At 41.7% G+C, this 27,896-nt stretch overlaps 1 protein-coding gene and 1 pseudogene across 2 annotated transcripts in view; one reads left to right on the top strand and one right to left on the bottom strand.

Annotated features, from left to right (window-relative positions):
* The window catches only part of AASS (aminoadipate-semialdehyde synthase), a 71,021-nt gene extending 43,125 nt beyond the window's left edge, over window positions 1–27,896 (top strand). Inside the window, exons 15-23 of one of the 2 annotated variants that reach the window (XM_060020802.1) lie at window positions 2,422–2,532; window positions 2,626–2,734; window positions 5,132–5,272; window positions 12,235–12,402; window positions 19,777–19,872; window positions 22,018–22,133; window positions 22,798–22,886; window positions 23,398–23,574; window positions 25,255–27,896. In XM_060020802.1, coding sequence (XP_059876785.1) covers window positions 2,422–2,532; window positions 2,626–2,734; window positions 5,132–5,272; window positions 12,235–12,402; window positions 19,777–19,872; window positions 22,018–22,133; window positions 22,798–22,886; window positions 23,398–23,574; window positions 25,255–25,373 — 1,126 coding nt within the window. In that variant the 3' untranslated portion in view covers window positions 25,374–27,896. The remainder of the gene's footprint in view (window positions 1–2,421; window positions 2,533–2,625; window positions 2,735–5,131; window positions 5,273–12,234; window positions 12,403–19,776; window positions 19,873–22,017; window positions 22,134–22,797; window positions 22,887–23,397; window positions 23,575–25,254) is intronic. The other variant, XM_060020801.1, reaches the window with a different exon arrangement.
* LOC132431169 (alpha-N-acetylgalactosaminide alpha-2,6-sialyltransferase 5 pseudogene) lies at window positions 12,680–19,770 on the bottom strand (annotated as a pseudogene).

The following is a 27,896-nucleotide window of genomic DNA, read 5'->3' as shown; positions in this document are numbered from 1 at the left end:
TCAGTATGTCCTCATTTGTGGCTGCCTTCTTTCTTCAGCATTGTGATTGTCATTTGCGTTGTTGTCTGTAACTGTAGTTTATTCTCTTTACTGTGTAATATTCCATTACGTGAATATACTATTATTATCCATTTGACTGCTGATGAGTGTTTAGGTTGTTTCCAGAATTTGGCTATTATGAATAGTGCTGCCATGAACAATGTAGTGTTTGTCTATTGGTTACCGTATACACACACTTCTGTTGGATTCACCTAGAAGTGGAAATGCTGGTCATGAGGCACTAACGACGTATTTGGGTGGCTATTTTTTCCTTTGGACTTATAAAGCTTAAATGAAAGTGAGTAGATTCTCTAGCCCTATGACCATTTTTAGCCTTAGCAGAGGAACATATCTTGAAATATATCATTCATTACTGTCTAATACAACTGCAGATCTAACTCTAGATACAGGGCTACAAAATGAAGGCTAGATATTTCACTTTGAAAATACCAAAGCGATAAGAATAAGTCGTTTATTCTTAGAATATAATTTTTCCAAGATGGAAGGAAGAAAGTTAACCTGCTTTTTCATAATTAGATCACTTTCATAGTTAGATCAGATTCAAATGGTATCTTTGGAGGAAGTTCTGCAAGTTCTGTGCAAGTTCTGTGATTTCCTCCTTAAAAAAAGGGGGTGGGTGTTGGAAAACAGACGCAAAGAAAGGTAATTCTAAGTGGGAACTTTTGCATTATCTCTTAATATAGGCTCACTTTGGACACTTAAAAACATTATTCAATTTATAAAAATTTAATGTGAATTAATTATTTTTTAGCAAAAGTTTATCAATAGCCAATAGACCTTGTCTGTCAGGTTATAATTATGAAAGTAAGTCCTTCAAAATGTAATATTCTAGCCTACTGAATAAAACAAAGAGAATTTGTTTTGCCACACATAGGTACCTAAACATAAAACATTGTTTTTTGATTAAAAAAAGAAAAGAACATAACAAAACACATTTTGAACAAAATCAGAAGCAAAATATGACAAGATAATGGACACGATAATAATCTGTTAGCAGGTGTAAAATTTAGAATTCCACGACTTGGTGACCTGCAATAAGATTTAGCATGAGCAAAATCTGTTTTATATTTCATTTTTCTCAGTTGGTTGAATTTCTGTGGTGAATAGTGGAAATGATGTTAAACATTCCTGTAGTGTTTCTTACATAGCTTTTCATTTTTTAAGTTGGAGAAAGAATGTTTTGATGTAAACACAATGTTAGGGACTATCAAAGTAAAATGAGTGAAGAATATGTTTCACAAAAATTTTATAATATGTCAAATTCTCATGGTTTTATTTTGCAGTTCTGGTTTTTAACGATTTAATGCAAAGTAGGAATTGAGTTTAATAAATTACTTTGAAAATTAGATGTGTATTTTGTGTATGTTTTCACAAGTGGCATTTCCAACTATTTGGGTTAATTATGTCCTCTTGAGTAGTTGCTATATTACATACACAATGAATTATGAACTCTAATCCCTTTGTGTAAAATAGGCACCATCAATGGAAGTTCTATCGTTCTAGTTCTCAGCATATTATTAGGTTAGTGCTGATAATACCCAAATTTAAAAATATTATTAGATCTGGATAAAATTTTTATCAGACAGGTTTTCAATGTGGAGAATGCGACAAAAAATCCCCACTAACCTTTAAGATGATGCCACTGAACATTTTCTATTAATACTTTTCCAACTAAGAGTTTTGCAAGTATTTCATTCATTGGCTTTTAAAGGGCTACCATATTTAGTAATAATTATTTTTGATTAAAAAAGCCAAAAAGGGCTTCCCTGGTGGCATAGTGGTTGAGAGTCCGCCTGCCGATGCAGGGGACACGGATTCGTGCCCTGGTCCGGGAAGATCCCACATGCCGCGGAGCAACTAGGCCCGTGAGCCACAACTGCTGAGCCTGCGCGTCTGGAGCCTGTGCTCCGCAACGAGAGGCCGCGATAGTGAGAGGCCCGCGCACCACGATGAAGAGTGGCCCCTGCTTGCCACAACTAGAGAAAGCCCTTGCACAGAAACGAAGACCCAGCACAGCAAATATAAATAAATAAATTACTAAACTCCTACCCCCAACATCTTCTTTAAATTCACAAATGGAAAAGTAAAGACTGTGAGTGGAGAATTACAATAGCTTCTTTGGTCCCCATATATGGTTTATGAAGGAGATGCAAGGAGGAAAAATAGAAAGGTTAAGTGAAGGTCATATTGTGGAGAGTTTTAAATATGATAACAGGATGAATTTATTCTGTAGTCTTCAAGGAGTCATTGATCATCTCTGAGAGAATAATCAGTGTGATATCTTCACTTTACTGCAGTTCAAGGTGCATTGGAGGGACGGTTGGCAAAGAAAGTTTCTGATTAGTTTTTCCTGTTTTTAAGCTTGTTGCCTTATGTATTGCATCCTCTTGTGGCCAAGGCATGCATCGCAAGCAAGGTTAACATGATCACTGCAAGCTACATCACCCCGGTGCTAAAAGAATTAGAAAAGAGGTAAGTTTCTGTAGGTTTTCAACAAAGTAGCTCCATGGAATTGTTCTTATTTTCTATCCAAATTTTCCTTCCTTCTCTTTCCACCTCTTTCAGTGTGGAAGATGCTGGCATCACAGTCATTGGCGAATTGGGATTGGACCCTGGTCTTGATCATATGTTGGCAATGGAAACGATAGATAAGGCCAAAGAAGTGGGAGCCACGGTGAGCCCAACTGACACCCAAAGGTCCATTTAGGAAAATATTAAGAGGTCCCAATTTTTGTGTACAGAAATACTCTTTCTATAATTCTGATTAAAGAAACTATTGTATTCTTTTTTTAAAGGTTATACTCCATTTATAATTATTTTTAAATGTTGGCTATATTCCCTGTGTTGGATATATTCCTTGTAGCTTATTTTATGCCTAATAGTTTGTACCTCTTAATCCTCTACCCCTCCTCCCTTCCCTCTCCCCATTGGTAATCACCAGTTTGTTCTCTGTATCTGCTTCTTTTTTACTGTATTTACTAGTTTGTTGTATTTTTTAGATCCCACATATAAGTGATATCATACAGTATTTGCCTTTCTCTGTCTGCTTATTTCACTTAGCATAGTACCCTACAAGTCCATCCATGTTGTTGCAAATGGAAAAATTTCATTCTTTTTTATGGCTGAATAGTATTCCATTGTATATATGTACCACATCTTCTTTATCCATTCATCTGTTAATGGACACTTAGGTTGCTTCCATATCTTGGCAATTGTAAATAATGCTGCTGTGAACATTGCGGTGCATGTATCTTTTTGAATTAGTGTTTTTGTTTTTTTCAGATATATACCCAGGAGTGGGATTGCTGGGTCATGTGGTAGTTCTATTTTTAGTTTTTTGAGAAACCTCCGTGCTGTTTTTCACAGTGGCTGCACCAATTTACATTCCCACCAACAGTGTATGAAGGTTCCATTTTCTCCACATCCTCACCAACATTTGTTATTTGTGTTCTTATTGATGACAGCCACTCTGACAGGTGTGAGGTGATATCTCACTGTGGTTTTGATTTGCATTCCCCTGATGATTAACAATGTTGAGCATCTTTTCATGTGCCTGTTGGCCATCTGCATTTCTTCTTTGGAAAAATGTCTATTCAGGTCTTCTGCCCATTCTTTACTCAGGTTGTTTGTTTTTTTGATGTTAAGTTATATGGCTATTTATATGTATTTATATATATATATATATATATATATTTTTTTTTTTTTTTTTGCGGTACGTGGGCTTCTCACTATTGTGGCCTCTCCCGTTGCGGAGCACAGGCTCCGGACGTGCAGGCTCAGCGGCCATGGCTCACGGGCCCAGCCGCTCCGCGGCATGTGGGATCTTCCCGGACCGGGGCACGAACCCGTGTCCCCTGCATCGGCAGGCGGACTCTCAACCAATGCGCCACCAGGGAAGCCCTTATATTTTGAATATTAACCCCTTATCAGTCATATCATTTGCAAATATTTTCTCCCTTTCAGTAGATTGTCTTTTTGCTTTGTGGATAGTTTCCTTTGCTGTGCAAAAGCTTTTAAGTTTAATTAGGTCCCGTTTGTTTATTTTTGCTTTTATTTCCTTTGCTTTGGGAGACAGATCCAAAAAAACATTGCTGCAATTTGTGTCAGAGTGTTCTGCCTATGTTTTCCTTTAGGAGTTTCATGGTTTCTGGTGTTACATTTAGGGTCTTTAGTCTATTTTGAGAAGAAACTGCTATATTCTAACTCATACTTTGACTAGAAATTTCAAGTAAAATTTTGAAACTGCAGAAATATTTGTATGGTAAAAAAAAAGTCCAAGCTTTAACAATAGATTTTTAGAGAAATAGATGCTACTATAATATATATTTTGGTTTGATAAAAGATTTTAGACTGCTTTGGAGATTCTATAATAAGGTTTGACTTTTAAAAGTGGGAAAAATTCTTTATAATATTATCAACCTGTTGGTATATAAAGTATCTTTTACACATAAGAAAGAACTATTGGACATGAAAATGTGATGACTCAGATTAAACCTAACCTAACATAATATATATATAACCTAAAACAGGTTATATATATTTTATATAATATATATACACACACATATGTAATATATATAATCAAATATAGAATCAAATTAATTAAATTATATATCATATCAATTAATAATATTTATATTAATTACATATTAATTAATACTAATAATTATACATATATAATCAAATTATAATGAAGTATATAATTTGAATTAAAAGTCAGGAGGCACTGACCAAGCAGAATTGAACTAATGGTTGGATTTTTAACGGAGCAAAATGTTAGCCACAATCTCTAGATGATTAAAAAAAAAAATATATATATATATATATACACACACACACATATATATATAAATATAACTGACTTAATCTAAATATAACTGACAAACACCAAATGGTGTTTGGCTTTAAGGATGTATTTTTAAAAGCCTTTGTAACTTTAAGAAAGGAGAAACTGTAACAAGTTTACCTTATTTGTGTCACTGTACTCAATTAATTACTCGGATAGATTTGGATGATTATTCTCCGTAACTAATTGTTAATTTCCCTAATTTATTGATTCTTTATCTTACAGATTGAATCTTATGTTTCCTACTGCGGTGGCCTTCCAGCCCCTGAACATTCAGACAATCCCTTGAGATACAAATTTAGCTGGAGTCCAGTGGGAGTTTTGATGAACATAATGCAGCCCGCCACCTACCTGCTCAATGGAAAGGTGAAGGCTCATCATCAAAGCTTTAGAGATACAAACCTGCAGTAACTGCCTAAGAAAGGCCAAACACTTTCTCCCCAATACCAACGCCCTTTAACGCTGGCTGTGCTGCTTGCTCTCCATTCTCCTCCTGCACTGTTTCCCAGTGTGTGTTTACTGTTCCATTCCGTGTGGTCTCCTCACGGTTCCCAGCAAAGCCCAGGCTCATTCTTTCCTCTTTGCCCTCTTGCAAGTTGTTTCTGCCGTTGAAACACTCACTTCTTCACTTCTCTGCGTGCATAACTACTGGTCATCTTGCAGTTTATTTCAGCCTGACAAACATTTACTGAATCCCTACTATGTGCTAGACTTGGGCCAAGGCACTAAAGGTTGTCATGCTGAATGAAGTTTCTGATCTCAGAGAACTCACAACTAGAATGGGGGTAGCTCTCGGAATGGAGGGTGTGATGGGTCAAGGAAGGAAACTAAGATTTCTTCCCAGCTGCTGTGTGGCAGAACGTAAGAGCGCTCTGAGTTTAGTACTGTTTTCATCATTTTACTATAAGGAAACTGTGGCGCAAAGAGAATGTTCACAGTCATGCAGCTGGGATTCAAACCCAGATCTAACTAACTCTAAAGCCTTTTTTCCCCCTCTTTTACCAGATCGCTTCACGGCAGGAAAGGCAGACAGTAGAATAAATAGGTATAATTCAATGAGAGTTCCAAAGTATGCTAAAGTGCCACAGCGATGCAGATGAGAGGCCAATTGACTTTTTTTTTTTAACATCTTTATTGGAGTATAATTGCTTTACAATGGTGTGTTGGTTTCTGCTTTATAACAAAGTGAATCAATTATACATATACATATGTTCCCATATCTCTTCCCTCTTGCGTCTCCCTCCCTCCCACCCTCCCTATCCCGCCCCTCCAGGCGGTCACAAAGCACCAAGCTGATCTCCCTGTGCTATGCGACTGCTTCCCACTAGCTATCTACCTTACGTTTGGTGTATATATGTCCAAACGTAATATATGTCCATGTGTATATATGTGTATATAAGTACATAAGTGTATATATGTCCATGCCTCTGTCTCGCTTTGTCACAGCTCACCCTGCCCCCTCCCCATATCCTCAAGTCTGTTCTCTAGTAGGTCTGTGTCTTTATTCCTCTCTTACCCCAAGGTTCAATTGACTTTTGACTTGACCTTGGTGAGGAGGTCAGGGAGAGGAAAATTAACAGGGAAGAGAAGATGTGCTCAGCCTTGAGGGATAAGAAGGCGCCAGCCTGGCAGAGACACTGCCACTCATGACTGTGCTCAGCAGTGTCCAAATCACATCTGTCTGCTTTCGTAGTTTATGCTCTTGACTGTAAGGAAAGACTCACATTTAGGAACAAGCATAACTAGACCAAGGCTTCCTCTTTATATTTTGTGCCCTAAGCACCTCACTCACCTCACCGTAGTCCCAGCTCTGCAGGGAGCGATGAATTACTTGATCGGATGTGGGTCTTAACAAAGATTATTCTGGCAGCAGTATTATAAGTTCTCAGTGTATCTGTGATCTAAGTGTATTTCGTGTAAAAACCGGAGTAAATTGAAAGAATCTCTTAAGGTGAATGTCATTGTCAGCCATCGACTTCTGTACCTGTGAGCGCGGCTCACAGCCGTGGCCGAACACTGGAGTCACCAAGGCGCTTAAAAAAATCCTGCTGTCTGGGCCTCATCCCCAGAGGTTCTGACTTGCTTGGGCTTGGGGATCTTTAAAAACTTCCCAAATGGTTCTAATGTGCAGCTGAATTTGAGATGGACTGACTTAGTGACCAGAGGACCACAGCTGCACTGAAAACACTACTGGACAAGCAAGACACTTGACCTTGATTCTGGAAAGACACATTCACATGGTTCAGGATATGAAACAGAACCCTTGAGTTGTGGTCCAAGTGCTGACATCCCTCAGTGTCACCAAAGGCCAGGCAATCTAGTTCTCCAATTCTAAGAATCATGAAGGTTTGGGTCTCAGTCTCACGTTCTACCAGACACACGCCCTTTTCTATGCCACTGCCGATCTCCTCTTCAACTGCCCCTTCTACCTTCTGCAATCATGGAACAGAGACTGGCCTATGTTTGGTATAAACTCACATGTGAATGCAGGAAGAATTCTTGCTTCAGCTGGGTAAAATGCTTATTCTCAGGAGGCCATATAAAAGATAAAGAGGGCTTCCCTGGTGGCGCAGTGGTTGAGAGTCCACCTGCCGATGCAGGGGATGCGGGTTCATGCCCCGGTCTGGGAAGATCCCACATGCCACGGAGCGGCTGGGCCCGTGAGCCATGGCTGCTGTGCCTGCATGTCTGGAGCCTGTGCTCCGCAACGGGAGAGGCCCCAACAATGAGAGGCCCGTGTACCACAAAAAAAAAAGAGATAAAGATGATAACAAGGAGGTCAGTGGAATGCAATGTGCAACAGAAAGAGCATGGAACCTGGTACCAGTGTGTCTGACTTGGTCCTCTAGCTCTGCCATGGCTGGCTGGGTGGCACTAGAGCAATCATTTCATCTCTCTGAGCTTTGAGCTCCTTGCCTGAAGGTAAGCATAATCACACCAGCCTTGCAGGGTTCTTGCGGTAGGGCTCAGTGGGGTCATATAGATTACAATCTGCCACACAGCAGATCTCTGGGCGTGTCCTAAGCCCCTAGCAAACATCAGCTGCATAAAGAAATTAATGGTGGTAGGAGCTCAGGAAAAGCAAGAGGTTATTTTCAGGCAGCAAAAGTTGTATTTGTTGAATTTGAAGTTTTTCCCTTTTATCCTGAACTCCTTTTGTAAAAGAGGAGTGCTTTTTGCATCTCCCTGACACTGTGGAGGACACCCAGAGAAAACACGATGCTTTTCTTCTCTTTGCTAAAATCATACTTTTTTCAAGGTCTCCTCTTGTGGACGCAGCTCTTCCTGACCACTCCAGCCCCTGTTCACTATTCTTTTGTCTGAACTCCCACACTTTGGTTGTCTGTGTCTAACACTTTTTCCGGATGCTGTATTATTCACTCAGTAATTCAAGTGTGTCGGTCTGTCTTCTAACCCAGATTGTTAAACATCTCAAAACCTCTCTTGTTCCTCCATTGCCTCTGTCACCATCACCCTCCACCATGGAGCAGGCCTTATGTAATACACAGAAACATCTCAAAACCTCTCTTGTTCCTCCATTGCCTCTGTCACCATCACCCTCCACCATGGAGCAGGCCTTATGTAATACACAGAATCATCATGGGGGAGCCAGGTGACTTCTCTGGCTTCTGCTTTTTTTTTTTTTTTTTTTTTTTTTTTGCGGTACGCGGGCCTCTCACTGTTGGTGGCCTCTCCCGTTGCAGAGCACAGGCTCTGGACGCGCAGGCTCAGCGGCCATGGCTCACGGGCCCAGCCGCTCCGTGGCCTGTGGGATCTTCCCGGGCCGGGGCACGAACCCATGTCCCCTTCATCGGCAGGCGGACTCTCAACCACTGCGCCACCAGGGAAGCCCCTGGCTTCTGCTTTTAAGTTGAAACCTTAAACTTTTCCAGCAACTCAGGCAGTAGCCTAGGAATTAGGATGTATCTCATTGGAAATAACTGCAAGGATGTAGGACAAGATCTACCTCTGGTACTACTGCTAACTTCTAACTTCTAATCCTGTTTCTAATGCATCTGATTTCCTTCCACATGTTTGGAGACAGTGACTGTGTCTTCTCTGAGTTCTGTTCCCTCCATGGGACATTGGTGACACCTGGGGGTGACATGGCAGACCTTCGCCATCATCTCCTTCAGCCTCCTATCCCAAGCCACTCCCAAGCTAAACAAATACACTAAGTAAGGATCGTGCTCGCTCTGCAAACACAGATTTGAGATAGGTTTTCTGGCTCTCTTCCTATTGCCTTCCCGTCCCTTGACTGTAGCACCCAGCCTTCCCTCTGTAGATGCTGCTCTCTATTGCCTGCAGCCATTCTTTTTTTAAAAAATTTATTTATTTTATTTATTATTTTTGGCTATGCTGGGTCTTTGTTGCTGCACGCGGGCTTTCTCTAGTTGCGGCAAGCGGGGGCTACTCTTCGTTGCAGTGCATAGGCTTCTCATTGCAGTGACTTCTCTTGTTGCGGAGCATGGGCTCTAGGTGCGCAAGCTTCAGTAGTTGTGGCTCACGGGCTTCAGTAGTTGTGGTTTGCGGGCTATAGAGCGCAGGCTCAGTAGTTGTGGCACACGGGCTTAGTTGCTCCGCGGTATGTGGGATCTTCCCGGACCAGGGCTCAAACCAGTGTCCCCTGCATTGGCAGGCGGATTCTTAACCACTGCGCCACCAGGGAAGCCCACCTGCAGCCATTCTTAACTCAATTTTCAGGTGCATCACTGGTGGCATGATCAGGAATGCTGTACCTAGTCAATTCACATCCTTTTCAAACTACTGATCCACAGATGAGCACAATTAAGGGGACGGTATGGTATAGTAGAAAGAACACGGACACTGGAGTCAAATAGACATGGGTTTAAATCTGCCCCGGGGTGACTCTATCAGCCTCAGTTTTCACCTCTGAAAAGTGGGTTATTGCGTGGATTAAAGGTAATGTATATAAGGCACCTGGCACACAGTGGGCCCTCATAAATGCTTGTCTGTATATTGCCTGGGTTAAATATCTTGTTGGTTTAGTAATCCAGCTTATTGTCAGTGGTTCTCAGCAGTTGGGGGACGTGTGGGTGTGGGCGCATGTGTGGGGAAGAGTCACACTTAGAGCAGTCTGCACCGGCAGCGAGTAATGAGCCACTGTTTCTGCTGGGAGTGGGTCTTGGATGGAATCATTGTTGAGTCAGAAAAAAAATGCATATTCTCTGGCAAATGGATAAACATGCCTCTCTTTCTTATCTGTCATGTAGGGCGGGGCTTATTAATGAATCCCATGATAGGACATTAGAAATACAACTCTGAATTGATATCAAATGACCCAGTGATTTTGGGGTCAGGTTCCTTTAGCAGCCGTCAGTCTCTAAACGGATCGTTACCGTTCAGCTTATATTTTCCCTGTTCTCTTTACAAGGACCTCGTGATAGACGTAGGAACCAGCTGATTTATTTCTGATTAGTACAGTGCTGGAATATAGTGGTCTTTACTGAATTTTTCTTTAAAAATCCCTAACCTGCAAACAAGTAAACCAAACTTTAGAATTGCCATAGGTTGTAGAAGAGAGATAGGTGGGAAGACCCTAAAAGTAAACATTTGCCTCTTTATTAGATTTTTAAAAAAAATTTAGAATCCTGATGGAAGAAATTTGTTTTAAAGCAAAAGTACAGAAATGGCTCTTCAAGAAATGTTTACTGTGAAGTTCAGAAGAGTTTGACAAGAAACTTAAATGAAAAGCATTCCTCACTTCCTTCTGATTCCCACTCTTGGGATTTTTTTGTTTTGTTTTGGTTTGGTTTTTGCTGTACGCGGGCCTCTCACCACTGTGGCCTCTCCCGTTGCGGAGCACAGGCTCCGAACGTGCAGGCTCAGCGGCCATGGCTTACGGGCGCAGCCGCTCCACGGCATGTGGGATCTTCCCGGACAGGGGCACGAACCCGTGTCCCCTGCATCGGCAGGCGGACCGCCAACCACTGCGCCACCAGGGAAGCCCCTCACTCTTGGGATTTTTGATGGTCCTTGGTGCTCTGCAAAGTGAGCCTTTGACTGCGGAGGCCCCTCCAGGCATGACTCTACGGTCAGCACTGCCCGTTTCCTTCTGGGGCTTCAGCTATACACATACATACCTTTCCATTTTCCCTTTCATACCAAGACATACGCAGAACCTCCCTACAAATAAACCCTGTGAATCGTTAAGTTTAGCCGAAGACTCCTTTGAGCAAATTGCTCAGACTCGGAAAGAGGGTACGTCACCAGCTCCCTTGTGCAGTGTTTTTTCGTGCAGCTTTTAGATGTGGTCAGAGATTATTTCCAGTGGTGCAAGCAGGACAAAAAGTCTAGTTCCACTAGGATTCTCAGCCCTGATTTTATTACTCCAGAATGTTTTCCATGATCTCAAGGATGATCATCAACCTCACAAACTGAAAGAAAAATGTAGCCCTTTAATCAAAATTAACGGGAAAAAATGCTTCACTGCATTTTGATTGTGTATGATGGGGGGAGAGATGTAGGAACGAGGATTACTGAGAAATCAGAAGAGCTTGGGAATCGGTGACATAACTTCTCAGAGGCAGTAAGATCAGGAGGTAGTATTTTTTTTTTAAGTTTCACTGTATGTTCATTGCATTGTCCTTGTGAGAGGGCATCTCCCCCACTCCATTTCCCAACGTACACATGTTGGTTGACTAGTCCAGGCTGCAGCACTTTATTGTTGCTGTAGTGCAGCTCCTGGGTCTTGGTAGACATTAAGTAAAGGTTTGTTCAATGAACAAAGGATTGCACGGAGGCAGGAGTTGAATCTTATCCATCACTGTCCTTATTCCCAGGTGTGATCCTGGCACACACATAGCAGGGGGTCTGTAAATGCTAGCTGTGTGAATGGATGTGCAAGACTGGTGCCTGCTGTAGCGAGCATTCGAGAAGGGGGATGGGAGTGAAGAGAAAGAACAGAGTGAGAACATGGCCATTGCTGTTTGAGCACAGAAGCCACTTTGAGTATCTGTTGCTTATAGTGTATTGTTTATTTAAAAACAAAACAAAACTCTACTGAGACATAATCCAGTGCCATCTCATCCAGGGGCAAGGAAAAATCAGAAACAAGATCTGAGTAAAAAATGAAATGCTTTGTCAGATTTTAAAGCTTGGGAGAACAATGGCCTTGTGAATTATGATATTAGTAGAACAGCTTGAATATGGGATGTTGATTAGCGTAGTTTCATTAAATTTTTTTTTTCAAATCCCCTACTGCTTTCTTGTAAAACCTGGATTTCTTCCTTATGAAACGAATGCAGGTAAATCCAAAGAGGAATGCACTTTCTTAACCCCACGTGTGCCTTTTCCATGTTCCTCAGGTTGTGAATGTGGTCGGGGGTGTCTCCTTCCTGGATTCGGTTACTCCTATGGACTATTTCCCTGGATTGAATTTGGAAAGTTATCCTAACAGAGACAGTACCAAATATGCTGAGATTTATGGCATTCCGTCTGCTCACACTTTATTACGGGGGACGCTGAGGTACAAGGTAAGTGGCTCTATCTGAGATGATCATGTTGCCTGTTTTGATATAAGTGATGTGAACACTTGATTTTTCTTCATAATTGAAATAATTAAGATGATAAACCAGACTGGCACCCCTATGCTTACTATTTACAATAACCAAGATAAGGAAGCAAGCTAAGTGCCCATCAATAGACAAATGGATAAAGAAGATGTGGTGTATACATACACACACACACACACACACACACACACACACACGCAGTGGAATATCACTCAGTTGTAAAAAAGAATGAACTCTTGTCATTTGCAACAACATGGATGGACCTGGAGGGTGTTATGCTAAATGAAATAAGTCAGAGAAAGACAAATACCATATGATTTCACTTATATGTGGAATTTAAAAACAAAATAAATGAACAAATGTTAAAAAAGAAAAAAACAAAGTCATAGATACACAGAATAAACAGGTAGCTTCCAGAGGGAAGGGGAAATAGGTGAGGGCTATTAAGAGGTACAAATTTCCAGTTACAAAATGAATGAGTCAGGTATGAAATGTACATGTCACGGGTATGAAATGTAGTCAATAATAATGTAGTATTGTTGTATGGGGACAGATGGTAATTGACTTATCATGGTGATCATTTTGTAATGTATAAAAAACAAAAAAAAACAAACCAGATTGGCATCTTTTTTCTCAGGGCTCTTTTCTTTCTTTTTTTTACTCTATATGTAAATATTTTACTTAAAAATTGGGTTTTTTTAAACATCTTTATTGGAGTATAATTGCTTTACAATGGCGTGTTAGTTTCTGCTTTATAACAAAGTGAATCAGTTATACATATACATATATCCCCATATTCCCTCCCTCTTGCGTCTCCCTCCCACCCTCGCTATCCCACTGCTCTAGGTGGTCACAGAGCCCCGAGCTGCTCTCCCCTCAGGGCTCTTTTGATTGACCATTTCAGGAGACAACTCAAAGTGACTGGGGCAAAAAGGGAATTTTTGACTCAGGAGAAGGGGGGTCAGGTGAAGGGTCAGCTTCAGGTGTACTGAGGTTTGAGGGTTGTGACCTCACTGGCACGTAGTAGTTTCTCTTCACCTCTCAGCTCTTCCTTCAAGCATTGGCTGCGTCCCCTGTTTCACAGGGATGGCAAGATGGTGGCAGCCTCTTAGGTTCAAATCCAGCGAGAAAGAAAAAGTACTTCTTCACAGCCAGAAGTCGAGTTTTTATCTCATTAGCCCCTGAGGTCAGTGCAATAAAAGGTGCCAATCAGCTTTGGCCCCTGTTTATGTCCCCAGTGCTGACGACGTAGTCAGCGTCACTTTCCCCAAAGTGAATCTGAAATGTTTTTACCACAAAATGGGGTGTAGCTACTAGGACCATAAATACGAATGTCCAGTACACATTTTAAAAAATGGTTTTATTTTTTAACGTGAGAAAGCTTCTTTAATCACAAACCAGGTCATGTTTTGTAAAACAATGTCAGTCCCCATACATAATGTTTGCTGACGCCTTCAAATTTGGCATTAGAGAAATTAATGCCTCCTAAGCCATGTGTAAAGAAAACATTGGTATATTTTTTAAAGGCTATTTTTGAACAATGTTACTTGCATAAATGAAAATCTATCATACTGTTTGATCTTGGTTCTAAGTAAAATGAGTCCTTTATACTCCTGAACACCAAGGAATGGCAGTGAACATAATGTAAGATTTGCAGTGAGTGAATCTGAATAGTTCATAGGATAAATGAGCAGTATAATGGGGAATCTCCTTATATTCTCTTCTCCTCAAAAACTCATAGAAGTGCAGTTCCTTATTCTTGTCACCAAGGAAAAGCATGAAAATTCTCTCCCCCGCCAACTCTTTTTGGTGCAAAAAGCACCAGAGAAGCAGGGGATGGATTTCTGCCAATGGGGTCTGGGGAGGAGGTATGCTTTTAACCACAAGAGGGGGATAGGTAGTAGGGGGATATAAAAGACCCCCTAAAATAAGGCTCCTGCTACTGTGGGAGCTCCATCATTCCAAGTGCAAAGTCCTTACATGGGTCAACGAGAGGCTTGTTGAGAGAATTTCAGATCTGGAATGAAACTTAAGAGGTCCTCTGGTACAGTGATATCATTCTGCAGAAGAGGAAACTAGGGCTTAAGTGAAGTGACCTACATCAATTATTACTAAAGCAAATTGTCTTTAAGTTTCTCTTGTTGGTATCTTTTTTGTTTGAATGACAAAGTTTTTGGTTTTCAATTTTGTCATTTGGAGCATTTCTGCACTTTGGAAAATGTCATAGCTGTTCTTGAAGCCTGAGGGTTCAAAAAATGCAACGCAACATTTCCAAGCCAAATACCATCACATGCTAACAATGAGTACTGTGAACACGGCAACTCATCTCCCTGTTCTGGGCCTTTTCCAACCATCATTCAGGATTAAAGAACTAGGAAGGATAAACTACCACATAATCATAATCTATAAAAATACTGACCTAGAGCACACTAAAAAACTCTCAATAAATAAATATTGGGCAGTTGCTTTTGAAAGTCAGTAAAGATGTACTCTTTTTTTTAAAATTTTATTTATTTTTATACAGCAGGTTCCTATTAGTTATCTATTTTATACATATTAGTGTATACATGTCAATCTCAATCTCTCAGTTCATCCCCCCTAACTCCCCGCTTTCCCCCCTTGGTGTCCATACGTTTGTTCTCTACATCTGTGTCTCTATTTCTGCCTTGCAAACCAGTTTATCTGTACCATTTTTCTAGATTCCACATATATGTATTAATACACGATATTTGTTTTTCTCTTTCTGACTTACTTCATTCTGTATGACAGTCTCTAGGTCCATCCACATCTCTACAAATGACCCAGTTTTGTTCCTTTTGATGGCTGAGTTATATTCCATTGTATATAGGTACCACATCTTCTTTATCCATTCGTCTGTCAATGGGCATTTAGGTTGCTTCCATGACCTGGCTATTGTAAATAGTGCTACAATAAACATTGGGGTGCATATGTCTTTTCTCTGGGTATATGCCCAGGAGTGGGATTGCTGGGTCATATGGTAATTCTATTTTTAGTTTTAGTAAAGATGTACTCTTCAGAAATCATGTCCATACTTTCAAGGCTGCTTTTTACAAACCACACAGAGTCCAACAGATGACAAAGGTTCAGGTTAGGATATAATCTGATAGAAAAATTACTCTTAACGTGATATTTCTACAAAGGAATACAACTAATGTTGAGTTGCTCATGTCTCAGTTTCAAAGGCAATACTTAAAGAGATCCAAAATGTTTTTAGCCACGGCAGCATCATTGAAATGAGTGTTCAGGTCCTAAGGTCACCCCTCTTGAAAGGGACAGCACTCATTAGGGTGTATTAGTTCTGGAATTTTCCCTTGTAAACCAGCTGCACTGCTTTGTAGTCAGGCCTCAGAGGCAGCTGTACATGGTACTTCTTGAGGAGTGCAGCTACCCCTGCGACCAATTCTGTTCCTCTTCCATGTCTGGTGACTCAGGAAGTTCAGGGGCCCGAAGTCTGATACAGAGGGTACTTGGGATTTCAGTCTGGCCACACACTTTCCTCAGAACACAGGTTTGTTCTCAGGATGACTTCTAGCAAGCGATTCTGGTTTCCGGTCTGGTTGAGAAAAGTGAAAATTTAATGTCTGTGCCCAGTTCTTTCTCGTTGCGGAGCACAGGCTCCGGACGCGCAGGCTCAGCGGCCATGGCTCACGGGCCCAGCCGCTCCGCGGCATGTGGGATCTTCCCGGACCGGGGCACGAACCCGTGTTCCCTGCATCCGCAGGCGGACTCTCAACCACTGCGCCACCAGGGAAGCCTCGCGCGCAGTCCTTAAAGGCTCATTTCTCTGTGATAAAGCGGTGATGACTACCCTTCCGTCCTCACTCACGGGAGAGGTCCATTGCACATTCGTCAGGTCCAAAAGGTTCATAATAGTGATAAGGTACTGAAGGGTGATTGGGATCCCTGCAGAAGTCTTGGGGATCCATGCCATAAACATTGGTCCTGTCGCAGAGCTCCAGGGCAATCGTCATTGTGAACCAGCCAGTGCTGAGCCAAGTGTTGGAGATCTTCCTTGTGGTCCGCCACGCCAAGGTATCCTTGCAGTGATCGCGGTCGCGCGGGGGCCTCGGGGCGCGGCAGGGGGCTGCTCTCTGCGGGCCGCTGCGCGCTGCCGGTCGCCGCTGCCGGCTGCTGCTGCGGGGGCTGCTCCTTCTGGCCGCCAAGACCGCTGTACACGAGCGGCAAGCTGGTGCACGTGCTGGTGAGCGCAAATCACATTGCCAGCCCCGGGCGCGTCAGGGTCTTCATTTTGGGCACCTCTTTCGTGCGGAATACTCAGGCACACGCGTCTGGGACCACTTTTTCTTGGAGGGTTTCCGTCGTGGGTGATGGGACAGAGGCGGGTCTGATTTTTGCCCAGCAGCCAGCCACGCCTGACTCACCAGGGAAGCTGCCGCGGGACCCAGGAAGCACCACCGTTGCAGAGATTCCAGCACACGTTTTGTAATCACAAAAGAGTAGTTACAAGTGTGACCAGATTAAGACAATCAGTGTAATTGTTTCCTAGGGTGGTTATAATAAATTACTACAAACTTAAAACGACAGAAATTTATCCTCTCACTATCCAGGAGGTCACAGTCTGAAATCAAAGTGTGGGCAGGGCAAGCCTTCTGGAGGTGTCGAGGGAGAAATTGTCCCTTGCCACTCTCGCCTCACTTCTGGTGGTTGCTGGCGACTGTTGATGTTCTTTAACTTGTAGACATACTGGTCCCATCTCTTTGTCTCCATCCTCATACCACCTTCTCTTGTTTATATCACTGTGTCCTCTCCTCTTCTTATCAGGCACTGGATTTAGGAGCCCAAATATAGGTCGCTGCATACTGAAGTCCTTAACTAATCATATTTGCAAAGAGCCACATAAGGTCATACTCTGAGGTTCTGAGTGGCCGTGAGTTATGAGGGATACACTGCTCAACCCACTACAACCAGCGTACCTAAAATACATAGATCTCTAAAAATTAGAGACCTGATTTCAGACCTCAATGCCCTGTGAGATTCCGCGGTACCTGTGCTCTCATGAATGCGATGTCCTCGTTGTCTAGGAATTAAATGAATTGTCGGTGACAACATCCTAAGGAGATCGAGGAACCATGGATGCTTCAGAAGCCTTCAAGCACAGCAGAAATTCTAGTGTGAATTGCAGCCATACTGTCCTCAGATCTGACAGATTCTTGATTCTGTTTCTTTTCCCCAGGGGTTTCAGGAGTTAGGCTTTTCCAATAGATTTAGGCTCCTGCCAAACTTATAGACCCAGAAGTAGAGGATTTTGAGATTTAAGAATTAACTAAAGCTCTCAAGGATGTGCATGGACGAGAGCCATCCCCACAGAACCCCAGAGGATGGAAGATGTCACAGAGTTCACGTCCTGAGCAATGTCAGCAACCCTTCAGTAACCTGAAGATTCTTTCCAGCGTTAGAGATGAGACCCTGTCACCCAAGTATGACAGGGAGACCTTGACTTCTCTCCTGCACCTGCCTGTCACCTGAGTCCTTCCAGACCCAGCTTGTATCACCTTACAGGATCTTTCTTAATTCCTCTCCTTGACTCCCCTCCCCGACATCTACGTGAGTTCCCCTCCTTGTGCGCCCACAGCTCGGCGTTTACCTGTCGTAGCACCTGCGATAGCCCAGTGTGTCGTAGTCCTCAGTGGTCGTGGTTTTGCTCACTATGGGCCAGACCTTATTTGTTGGACTTATCTGACCCTTCTCCTGGACTGTAGTGTCTTCATGGGTAGGGACTGCATTTTTCGTCTCTGTGGCCTCAGCCCCTAGCACAAGTCTCACACGTGGCAGCACTTTGCTAAGTACTTACTGATAAATGAATACACATAATAAATTCATTTCTAGAGGTCACCATAAAATTATTTCTGAGATGAAGAAATAGCTGAGAAATGTCTCAGTATTTGAGATGTTGGAAGAAGGGGCCCCCAGCATTCATCAGATCCTAGAAGCAGGCTCGGGGTATTGCTTTTTTGCTTCTCCTCTTTGAAGTATATTTACATTGGGTTAGAGCAAATGAATTTTAATTCTTTAATTAGTAACTTTGGACAGTTTGAATAATACAGCCGTTCAGACGTGTGAGAATTCACACATTAAACTGTGAAACATCCAGTGGCAACAGGAACTATTTTATATCTTAATAATTTTACTGCTTCCTGAAATAATTTCCTGCCCTTCTTCTCTTCTTCTTCTTCTTCTCCTCCCCCCACCTGCTGTCTCTCAGTTGCAGTGGCTATAAAGCTCCTTATTTTGGCTTTCCAATCCCCCCTCCCTCCCGGCCCCCAGTGTAACTTGCTCACAGGAGAACATACATTATGATCCTCCTTCACTTCATCTTCATTCAGAATCTATTCATCCAGTCATTTGTTCTCTTTCAGCATATTGGAATGATGGATAATGGGGTGAGGACATGGGGTTGAAGGACACACATACACATACTTTCTATGCCTGCCGTTCAGCAGCTGAATAGACAATTAATTACAGTTTGTGTTAAGTGCGTATGTACAAAATGCTACAGGAATACAGAGAAGAAGGGAGTGCCCACTCACCTAGGGAGCTCAGTATGTGTGCTGAGCTGGGTCTTAAGAGAAAAGTAAACATTTCATAGATGAGAAAGAGGGGTTACCATGTTCCAAGCATGGGAGCAGCGTGCACCGAGCCCCAGGTCTCTGGAAGAGCACAGCAGCTTGTTTGGAGGATGGTGAGTGGTGGAGAGGATGATTAGTGAGTCAGGCTGGAGGGGTTTATTGGGATGGGTTCTACATAACAGTGCCAAGAACCTGCCTGTCCTGTAGAGAATGAAGGACATGTGAGGAATTTCTATCAGCGTGATGGCATTTTAGAAATACCTCTCTGATGCCTGCCTTTCCCCCTTGCTCCTTATATACGTTAGGATAATGGCTCTTAATCAGTAGGATGGATTATCTTCGTTGGGAGATATTCTTACAAGCTCCTTCTTCCATTATAAGAGAGAGAACAACTATTCTATTAAATACAGTTCTGCTGACCTGAGCATGTAACACAAGATGAAACTTTCCCTTATGCTGTCAGAAAACACCACTCGCATGTTACCCAGAAACAAAAGTAAAGACCCACGTTTTGCAAGGGCTCTTGTGTAAACCGGTGGAATTGTTGTGACGCTGCTGATTTTGGTTTGAACCCGAGGGTGACTGCATCAATACTAGCAGCACAAATGGCTATTCTCAGCCTGTTTTCTAAATGAACTACAAAAATAGGTCCTTATTTTCAAGAAATTAAAACATGTTTTTCTTTGAAGACAAATTTTTATATATTGCTTAATAACTCTTGTTACAGGGATATGCCAAAGCCTTGAATGGATTTGTAAAATTGGGTCTTATAAACAGAGATGCATTTCCTGCCCTTCGACCTGATGCCAATCCGCTCACCTGGGTGAGTGACTCCGGAATTATACATTGTCTGCTGCTCTTCAGAAATGCCTTCTGAGGGCTTCCCTGGTGGCGCAGTGGTTGAGAGTCCGCCTGCCGATGCAGGGTACACCGGTTCGTGCCCCGGTCCGGGAAGATCCCACAGGCCACGGAGCGGCTGGGCCCGTGAGCCATGGCCGCTGAGCCTGCGCGTCCGGAGCCTGTGCTCCGCAACGGGAGAGGCCACAACAGTGAGAGGCCCGCGTACCACAAAAAAAAAAAAAAAAAAAAGAAATGCCTTCTGAAATGGTCAGGTTTGAACGTGGGTTTGGACCAGCAAAGAACCCATTCTGTGACTTATGTGCAGGAAGTTAAGTCCTAGCCCCAAAGCCCCCCTTTCCACACTTCATTGTTTGGGGAGGATGGAGAGCACACGGAGGCTGACTCTCGGGGCCCGTTTCCTGCTGCAACTTCTACCACTTGATTGCTCCCTCAGCCCTGAGCAGAGATGCGCTTGCTCTCTGCACTGTGCTCTGGGCTCTGCCGCTTGTCTGAGTGGTGACCCCATGACAGGAGTTAAGCTTGGGCCTCCTGAAACTGAGAAAGCAGGAGAGCTCCGGCTGGTATCGCAGAACTAGATTCCCAACGCCCGAATCCCATTCGTTCCTTTATTTGACCATTTGTAACCATGCGTAATCTGAGTTTTTAATTACTGAGTTTATGCCCATATCTGTGTTGTATTAAAATCTAGAGCTTCCACTAACTGCCAGGAATTAACTTGTTACCAGCTGGTCATTCAACTTAAATTAATGTGCCCATATTCCAATAGAAATGCTAGAAATTTATCACAAAGAGAAAAGAATCAATACTGCTAATCCCATTAAGTGTCCCAAAGAAACTTGGATCTTGGGTATTCTGGTTAGCCAGTTGCTTTTTTAAAAAAAATTAATTAATTAATTAATTATTTTTGGCTGTGTTGGGTCTTCGTTTCTGTGCGAGAGCTTTCTCCAGTTGCGGTGAGCGGGGGCCACTCTTCATCTCGGTGCGCGGGCCTCTCACTGTCGCGGCCTCTCTTGTTGCGGAGCACAAGCTCCAGACGCGCAGGCTCAGTAGTTGTGGCTCACGGGCCTAGTTGCTCCGCGGCACGTGGGATCCTCCCAGACCAGGGCTCGAACCCGTGTCCCCTGCATTGGCAGGCAGATTCTCAACCACTGAGCCACCAGGGAAGCCCACCAGTTGCTTTTAAATTCAGTTCTTTTGTGTATCTGAGAGTCTTTTCAATCTAAGTTTCAGATTTCATAAACTTACTTGTTGGACAGGAGTGAATAAATACCCATAGTGAATCTGACATTGAGGCAGTTTGATGGGAAGGCTGGTGCAGGCATTCTTGGGGCTGGTCCCCTTCTCTTGGTAGCTACAGTCTAGAACAGGGGCTGGCAAACGTTTTTTTTTTTTGGTAAAAGACCAGATTGTAAATTTTTTAGGCTTTTATGGGTCATGTGGTCTCTGTCAGGCTACTCAGTTCAGACTGCTCGTAAACAAATGAGCATGGCTATGTTCCAATAAAACTTTTTATTTACAAAACCGGGTGGTGAGCTCAATTTGGCCCGTGAACTAGTTTGTTGATCCTTAATCTAGAGCATAACATTTTCCTTGGGAGCCTGGAAAAAGTCTTGTTTAGAAATTAGAAAAAGCTATGACCACTGTTTAAGTGCTCGTCCTTTGAGATTTTATTATCTGCACAATTTTCCTCATTTCTTGAACCTACAAAAGAACTCTAGTTGCTACTAGCAACCACAGCAATAAGCCCCTTTCACTCTATCCTGGCCAAAATTGACTTCTAGACGGTGAGGGATAATGAGGGATAAGGTGATAGAGAGGACCTGCAAAGGTAGTCAATGTGATGGTAAATATGGTATCCCCTTTTTGGTATTGATTTGGTGTCATGACTCTTTTATTGCTGAAATATCATTCTGAAATACCCATTTATTGATGTGTGGGTGTGCAGATGTGTGTATGCACATGTGTGTGCCACAATTTACTATTTCTAATTATTTCTAATTTAAAATTTGAGGTTCTTTTGAGGTCCAATGTCTTAATAGGATAATTTCTCAACTCATTTTTTATTTTATTTGGAGCTTAGAATTTGTATCTTTGTTTTTCTAACCAGAAAGAACTCCTCTGTGATCTAGTGGGAATTTCACCCTCCTCCAAGTGTGATGTGCTTAAGGAAGCTGTCTTTAAGAAACTAGAAGGAGACAATACCCAGCTGGAGGCTGTTGAATGGTAGGTACCCACCAGTCAACCTAGAGCAAAATACTGGATCAATGATTACTTAGTGCTTTCTAGTCAAAGAAAAGTCAAGATAGAAGCAAATATTTTACATTGTCTTTGATTAATTTGCTGCTCTAATGTTGGCCTGTTGTACAGAGATTACCACGTACCATGTTCATGTGGGGATGAAAAGTAGGTAAAGCGAGAAATTCAATGGCAATTATAACTTGGGAAATACTTATTTTTGAGCAGCTTCACTACTCAGTTCCTGAGAAAGGTGGGATATTTTTTCTCTCCTGTAGGACATTCTCCCAGTCTTCCTTTAACTACTTTACAACACTTATTCATGTGGCTGTGGCCCATTCTGCTGGTATCCTTCATGTGGGAGAACTAACCTGTAAGTTAATCTCATGAAAGGCTTTGCAACAGTGTGTACTTACAGTGCATCAGGTCTAGCTCCAGGCAACACTCCTGGGAGAGTCTGGGGATGATTCTAAAGGTTAAAACATTACTCTCATTATTATTATTTTACAATAACTTGAGAGTCCTATAACTTGAACTGTCGTCTTGTGATTCTGCCCTTTCAAGATAAAATCCAGTGAGCGTTCCCTTCTGCTTCCCAACTGAGCATATGTATAGGACTTGAACTAATGCAGCCATCTCTCGTGCTTCTCAGGTTGGGCTTGCTTGGGGATGAACAAGTCCCTCGGGCAGAGTCTCTCGTGGATGCACTCTCCAAGCATTTGGCCATGAAGCTTTCCTATGGTAGGCTGTGGGCTATTGGCTAAACATCCCAGCAGAGGAATCATAAGAACCAGTGAATTAGACTGAAGGGCGGGAGCTACACAGTGGGAATGGGGAAGGAACACGCGGACTATTTTTCCAGAGGGGAGAATAAGAGAACTATTAAGTAAGAGTGAACTTGGGTAATATGGCAAAGGAAAAAATCATTAGTTTTACTTTTAATTTTTGACACATTAAGGAAAATGCTGAAGGAGCGTTTTGGGGAGAAGCAGGGACGGCCTCTACAGCAGCACCCTCGTGTCTGTAACCAGGTTATAGTGATACCCACCTAGACAGAGGAACCTGGTTAGAGTTACCATTTCCTTGAATTTTTAATTTGGTCTTTGGGCTAAAAAGCAGTATACATAATTGTTTAAGGATATACATAATGGGAGGGGAAACGAGAGCAGAAGGGCAGGCGCAGGGGGATGAAGTACGATACTGGAGTTGTAATGATAGTGACATTTTAAACTGTATGTTTATTTATTTCAAGGCCCTGGAGAGAAAGATATGATTGTGATGAGAGACAACTTTGGAATCAGACATCCTTCTGGACATTTAGAAAATAAAACTATTGATCTTGTGGTTTACGGGGATGTCAATGGTTTTTCAGCTATGGCTAAAACTGTGGGGTTACCCACTGCTATGGCAGCCAAGATGTTACTTGATGGTAAGTTCTTTCCCTGGGGGACCAAGTTTGTCTCCATATTATCTCCAAGTCATTCAGGACCTGGATATCAAATAATTAGTCTTGAGTATGACACTAGCTTTCACTAAAAGTGAGCCAGTTCAGAAGATGTAAGGGCTGGCTGACTGGGAGATCACCTTGTGATGAATAAAAAACCTTGGCTTTGGAGTTAGACCTGATTTCTGTCCCAGCTCAGTCGCAAGATGACTGAGTGATGGGGTGCAAGTTACTTAGCATCTCTAAGTCAGAGTTCCTTCATCTTTAAAGTGGGGATTGTCATGACTAATTCGTAGGGTTGTTGTGACACTAAAGTGAAATAATACATAAAGCTCCTACCACATAGAGGGGTTCCCCAGGGAATGTTAACTGCCTTCTTTTCTTTCCTTACTTTTTTGTATTTTTGGGGTAACACTGAAATAGCAGAGGGTATTCATTTCCAGATCTTCAAAAATATAGGCCACATTTTATTAATCCTCATGTCTCAACATACTATCAATACCAAATATATATTTTGAACTAAATGAATTCAAATTTCAACTCTCCACTCTCCCCTTAAGATGATGTTTGCATTCAATAAGCATCAGCTCTGAATATGACACCCCATTTGGCCCCTGTGAAGGTGTGAGGGGAGTAAAAAACATCAAAACATAAATGGGAAATAATGGGGAAAAAACGTACAGTATCATATTAGCTAAACCACCTAGGGCTTCCCTGGTGATGCAGTGGTTGAGAGTCTGCCTGCCGATGCAGGGGACACGGGTTCGTGCCCTGGTCCGGGAAGATCCCACATGCCGCGGAGTGGCTGGGCCCGTGAGCCATGGCCGCTGAGCCTGCGCGTCCGGAGCCTGTGCTCCGCAACGGGAGAGGCCACAGCAGTGAGAGGCCCGCGTACCGCAAAAAAAAAAAGAAAAAAAAATTAAACCACCTACTTAGTTATTGAGGAACCAGAGTGAAGAAGTGATGAGGGATGAGGGCATCATAGTCTTTAAGGAAAGTGCCCAGACTTACTCTTTCAGCCACCCTAACAGATGCCAGTGCCCAAATAACCAGACTGGTTTTAATTTCATTCTGTTGGTCTCATGCTTTTTAAAAAATGACATCAGCAAATAAAGCAGACCCGTTAGGTTGACTTTACTTTCTTACTAGACTTTATTCTCTGATTTGGTAGTTAATGCAGTTAAGTGTATAAATTCAGACTCTGTCCCTAACTCCAGCTGTGCTTTCAATTAACTGCTTTTTCTTACAGTGTTGATTAAGTAATAATTTAAAAAAATATTTATGTATTTATTTTGGCTGCGCCGGGTCTTAGTTGTGGCACACAGGATCTTCATTGCGGCATGTGGGCTCTTAGTTGTGGCATGTGGACTTCTTAGTTGCAGCATGCGAACTACTAGTTGCGGCATGCATGTGGGATCTAGCTCCCCGACCAGGGATCGAACCCAGGTCCCCTGAATGGGGAACGCGGAGTCTTACCCACTGGACCACCAGGGAAGTCCCAAAGTAATAATTTAGTAGGGGACATTTAAGCTGCTATTTTGAAAAATCCCTAGGCCTCCAACAACTTGTTGACTCACAGTTTACTGCTGTATGGAGACTCTTGCTGTAGAAGTTAACCTTTCATACCACCTTTAAAATGGTAACTACAAATTTATTTTCTTCTAGGTGAAATTCAAGCTAAAGGCCTGATGGGGCCCTTTTCAAAGGAGATCTATGGACCAATACTGGAGCGAATTAAAGCAGAGGGCATTATGTATACTACACAGAGCACAATCAAACCGTAATTGAGAATTATATTTTGTTTTTATCTTCCCAGCCAACACAGCTCTGAACTTTTAGGCCACAAACATGCTTGCTAATGTGATATTTTAAAACATAAAGCATGATATGTTTTGATTAAGTCAATACAATGGTGTTTTTGAAATATAAATCTCTATTTTAATATGAAAACATTTGGAACAAGAGATGCCAGTAATTACCAGGGAACTTTAATAATTCTATCATGTATTTTTTCATGTGTATGTAAAAGTGACAATGATTATACTACTTGTTAATTTATTATGCAACTTTTTTCTTACAAGAATATATTTTCCGATAATTAGCAGATGAAGTTTTATCTTTTTAGTAAGAAAAAAATTTCTTCATGCAGCTTTATTTTTCTAACGGATTCAGTTGGATGCTTTTAGATCACCAAAGCTTTGCAATAATACTATTTTATGCCTTTTTGTAAAATGATGATTCATTTAGAAAGTGACATTTCTTATAGCTTTCTTTTAATGTTTGGAGAAGGAAATAGGTAAGACTAAATCAAAATCCACATGGTCACCTCATTAGGCACAGGAAAAGCATTAACAAATCCAACACACTTTTATGATAAAAACACTCAACAAACTAGGAATAGAAGGGAATTCTTCAACCTGATAAAGGGCATCTATGAAAAAACCATAGCTAGTATCATAGTTAATGATGAAAGACTGAAGGATTCCCCCCTAAAATCAGAAACAAGACAAGGATGTATACTCTTGCCATTTCCATTCAACTTGTACTAGAGGGTATAGCTGGGCAATTAGGCAAGAAAATGAAGTAAAGGACATCCAGATTAGAAAGGAAGATGTAAAACTATCTCTAATGTTATACAAAGAAAATTCAAAGGAATACTCTAAGAAAACATTAGAACTAATACATGAGATCAGCAAAGTTGCATGATACAGTATTAATATTCAAAAATTGATTGTATTTGTATACAATATCAATGAATGAAGCAAAAGTAATATTAAGAAAACAATTCTAAGAAAAAGTGTAAAATAGGAATAGATTGAGAGTCCAGAAATAACTCATGTTTACAGTCAATTGACTTTTGAAAAAGGTACTAGGACAATTCAATTGAGGAAAATAATCTTTTCATCAAATTGTGCTGAAACAACTGGATATCCACATACAAAAGAATAAAGTTGGACTCCCTACCTCACAGCACATATAAAAATTATCTCAAAATGGACCAAATACCTAAATATGAGAGCAAACACTATAAAACTTTTAGATGAAATCATAGGTGTAAATCTTTATGACCTTGGATTAGGCAGTGTTTTCTTAAATAAATGACACCAAAAGCACAAGCACTGAAAGAAAAACAATAGATAAATTGGGTATCATCATGATTAAAAACTTCTGTGCTTCCAAGAATACCTCAAGAAGGCAAAAGACAACCCATAGAATGAGAAAAAATGTTTGCAAATCATATACCAAGTGAGAGAAGAACTTGTACTTAGAATAGGTAAAGAACTACTGTATTCAAGAAAAAGTCAAAGAACCCAATTAAAATAAATGGACAAAGGATCGCAATTAACAGTTCTCCAAAGAAGACATACAAAAGGCCAATAAGCACATGAAAAGATGCTTAACGTACATTAGCTATCAGGGAAATACAAATCAAACCTACAATGAGATACCACTTCAAAGTCACCAGGATAGCTACTGTGAAAAAATAATAACAAGTGCTGGTGAAGATGTGGAGAAATTGGAGCCCTCATAAACTGCAGGTGGAAATATAAAGTGGTACAACTGCTTGGAAAAACAGTTTGGCAGTTCCTCAAATGGTTAAACATAGAGTTACCATATGATCCAGTAATTCCACTCTTTAGTATTAGAGAAATGAAAATATGTCCACGCAACACCTTGTAAACAGATGTTCATAGCAGCATTATTCATAACAGCCAGAAATCAAAACAAGTCAACTGCCCATCCAATAATAAATGAATAAACAAACTGTGGCATATCCATACAATGGAATATTATTTGGCAATTAAAAAGAGATTAAGTACAGTCACTTGCTACAACATGGATAAATATTAAGTGAAAGAAGCCGAGCGTGAAAAGCCACATATTGTATGATTTCATTTGTTTGAAATGTCCAGAATAGTCAAATCTCTATATGGAGAAAGTAGATTAGTGGTTGCCTAGGGCTGGGGGGTTTGGGGGCAAGTGGGAGTGACTGCTAATGAGTTTGGGGGTTTTTGGGGGGAGATGAAAGTGTAGAGTTGATCGTGGTAATGGAGGTGCAACTCTGTGAATGTGCTAAAAATCACTGAATTGTGCACTTTGTGTGAATCGCATGCTGTGTGAATTAGGTACCAAGATGTACAAATAAAACTTTGTTTCTCCTTGGAGGAAAGGAATGTTTCTCTTTAGGGATAAAAATTAAACTTTCTGGGCTTCCCTGGTGGCGCAGTGGTTGAGAGTCCGCCTGCCGATGCAGGAGACACAGGATCGTGCCCCGGCCCGGGAAGATCCCACATGCCGCGGAGCCG

This window comes from Delphinus delphis, chromosome 9, assembly GCF_949987515.2.
Source record: "Delphinus delphis chromosome 9, mDelDel1.2, whole genome shotgun sequence".
In the NCBI taxonomy this organism is placed as follows: domain Eukaryota; kingdom Metazoa; phylum Chordata; class Mammalia; order Artiodactyla; family Delphinidae; genus Delphinus; species Delphinus delphis.
Note: the sequence above shows the minus strand (reverse complement) of the source record. Positions and strands in the feature narration are given on the sequence as shown.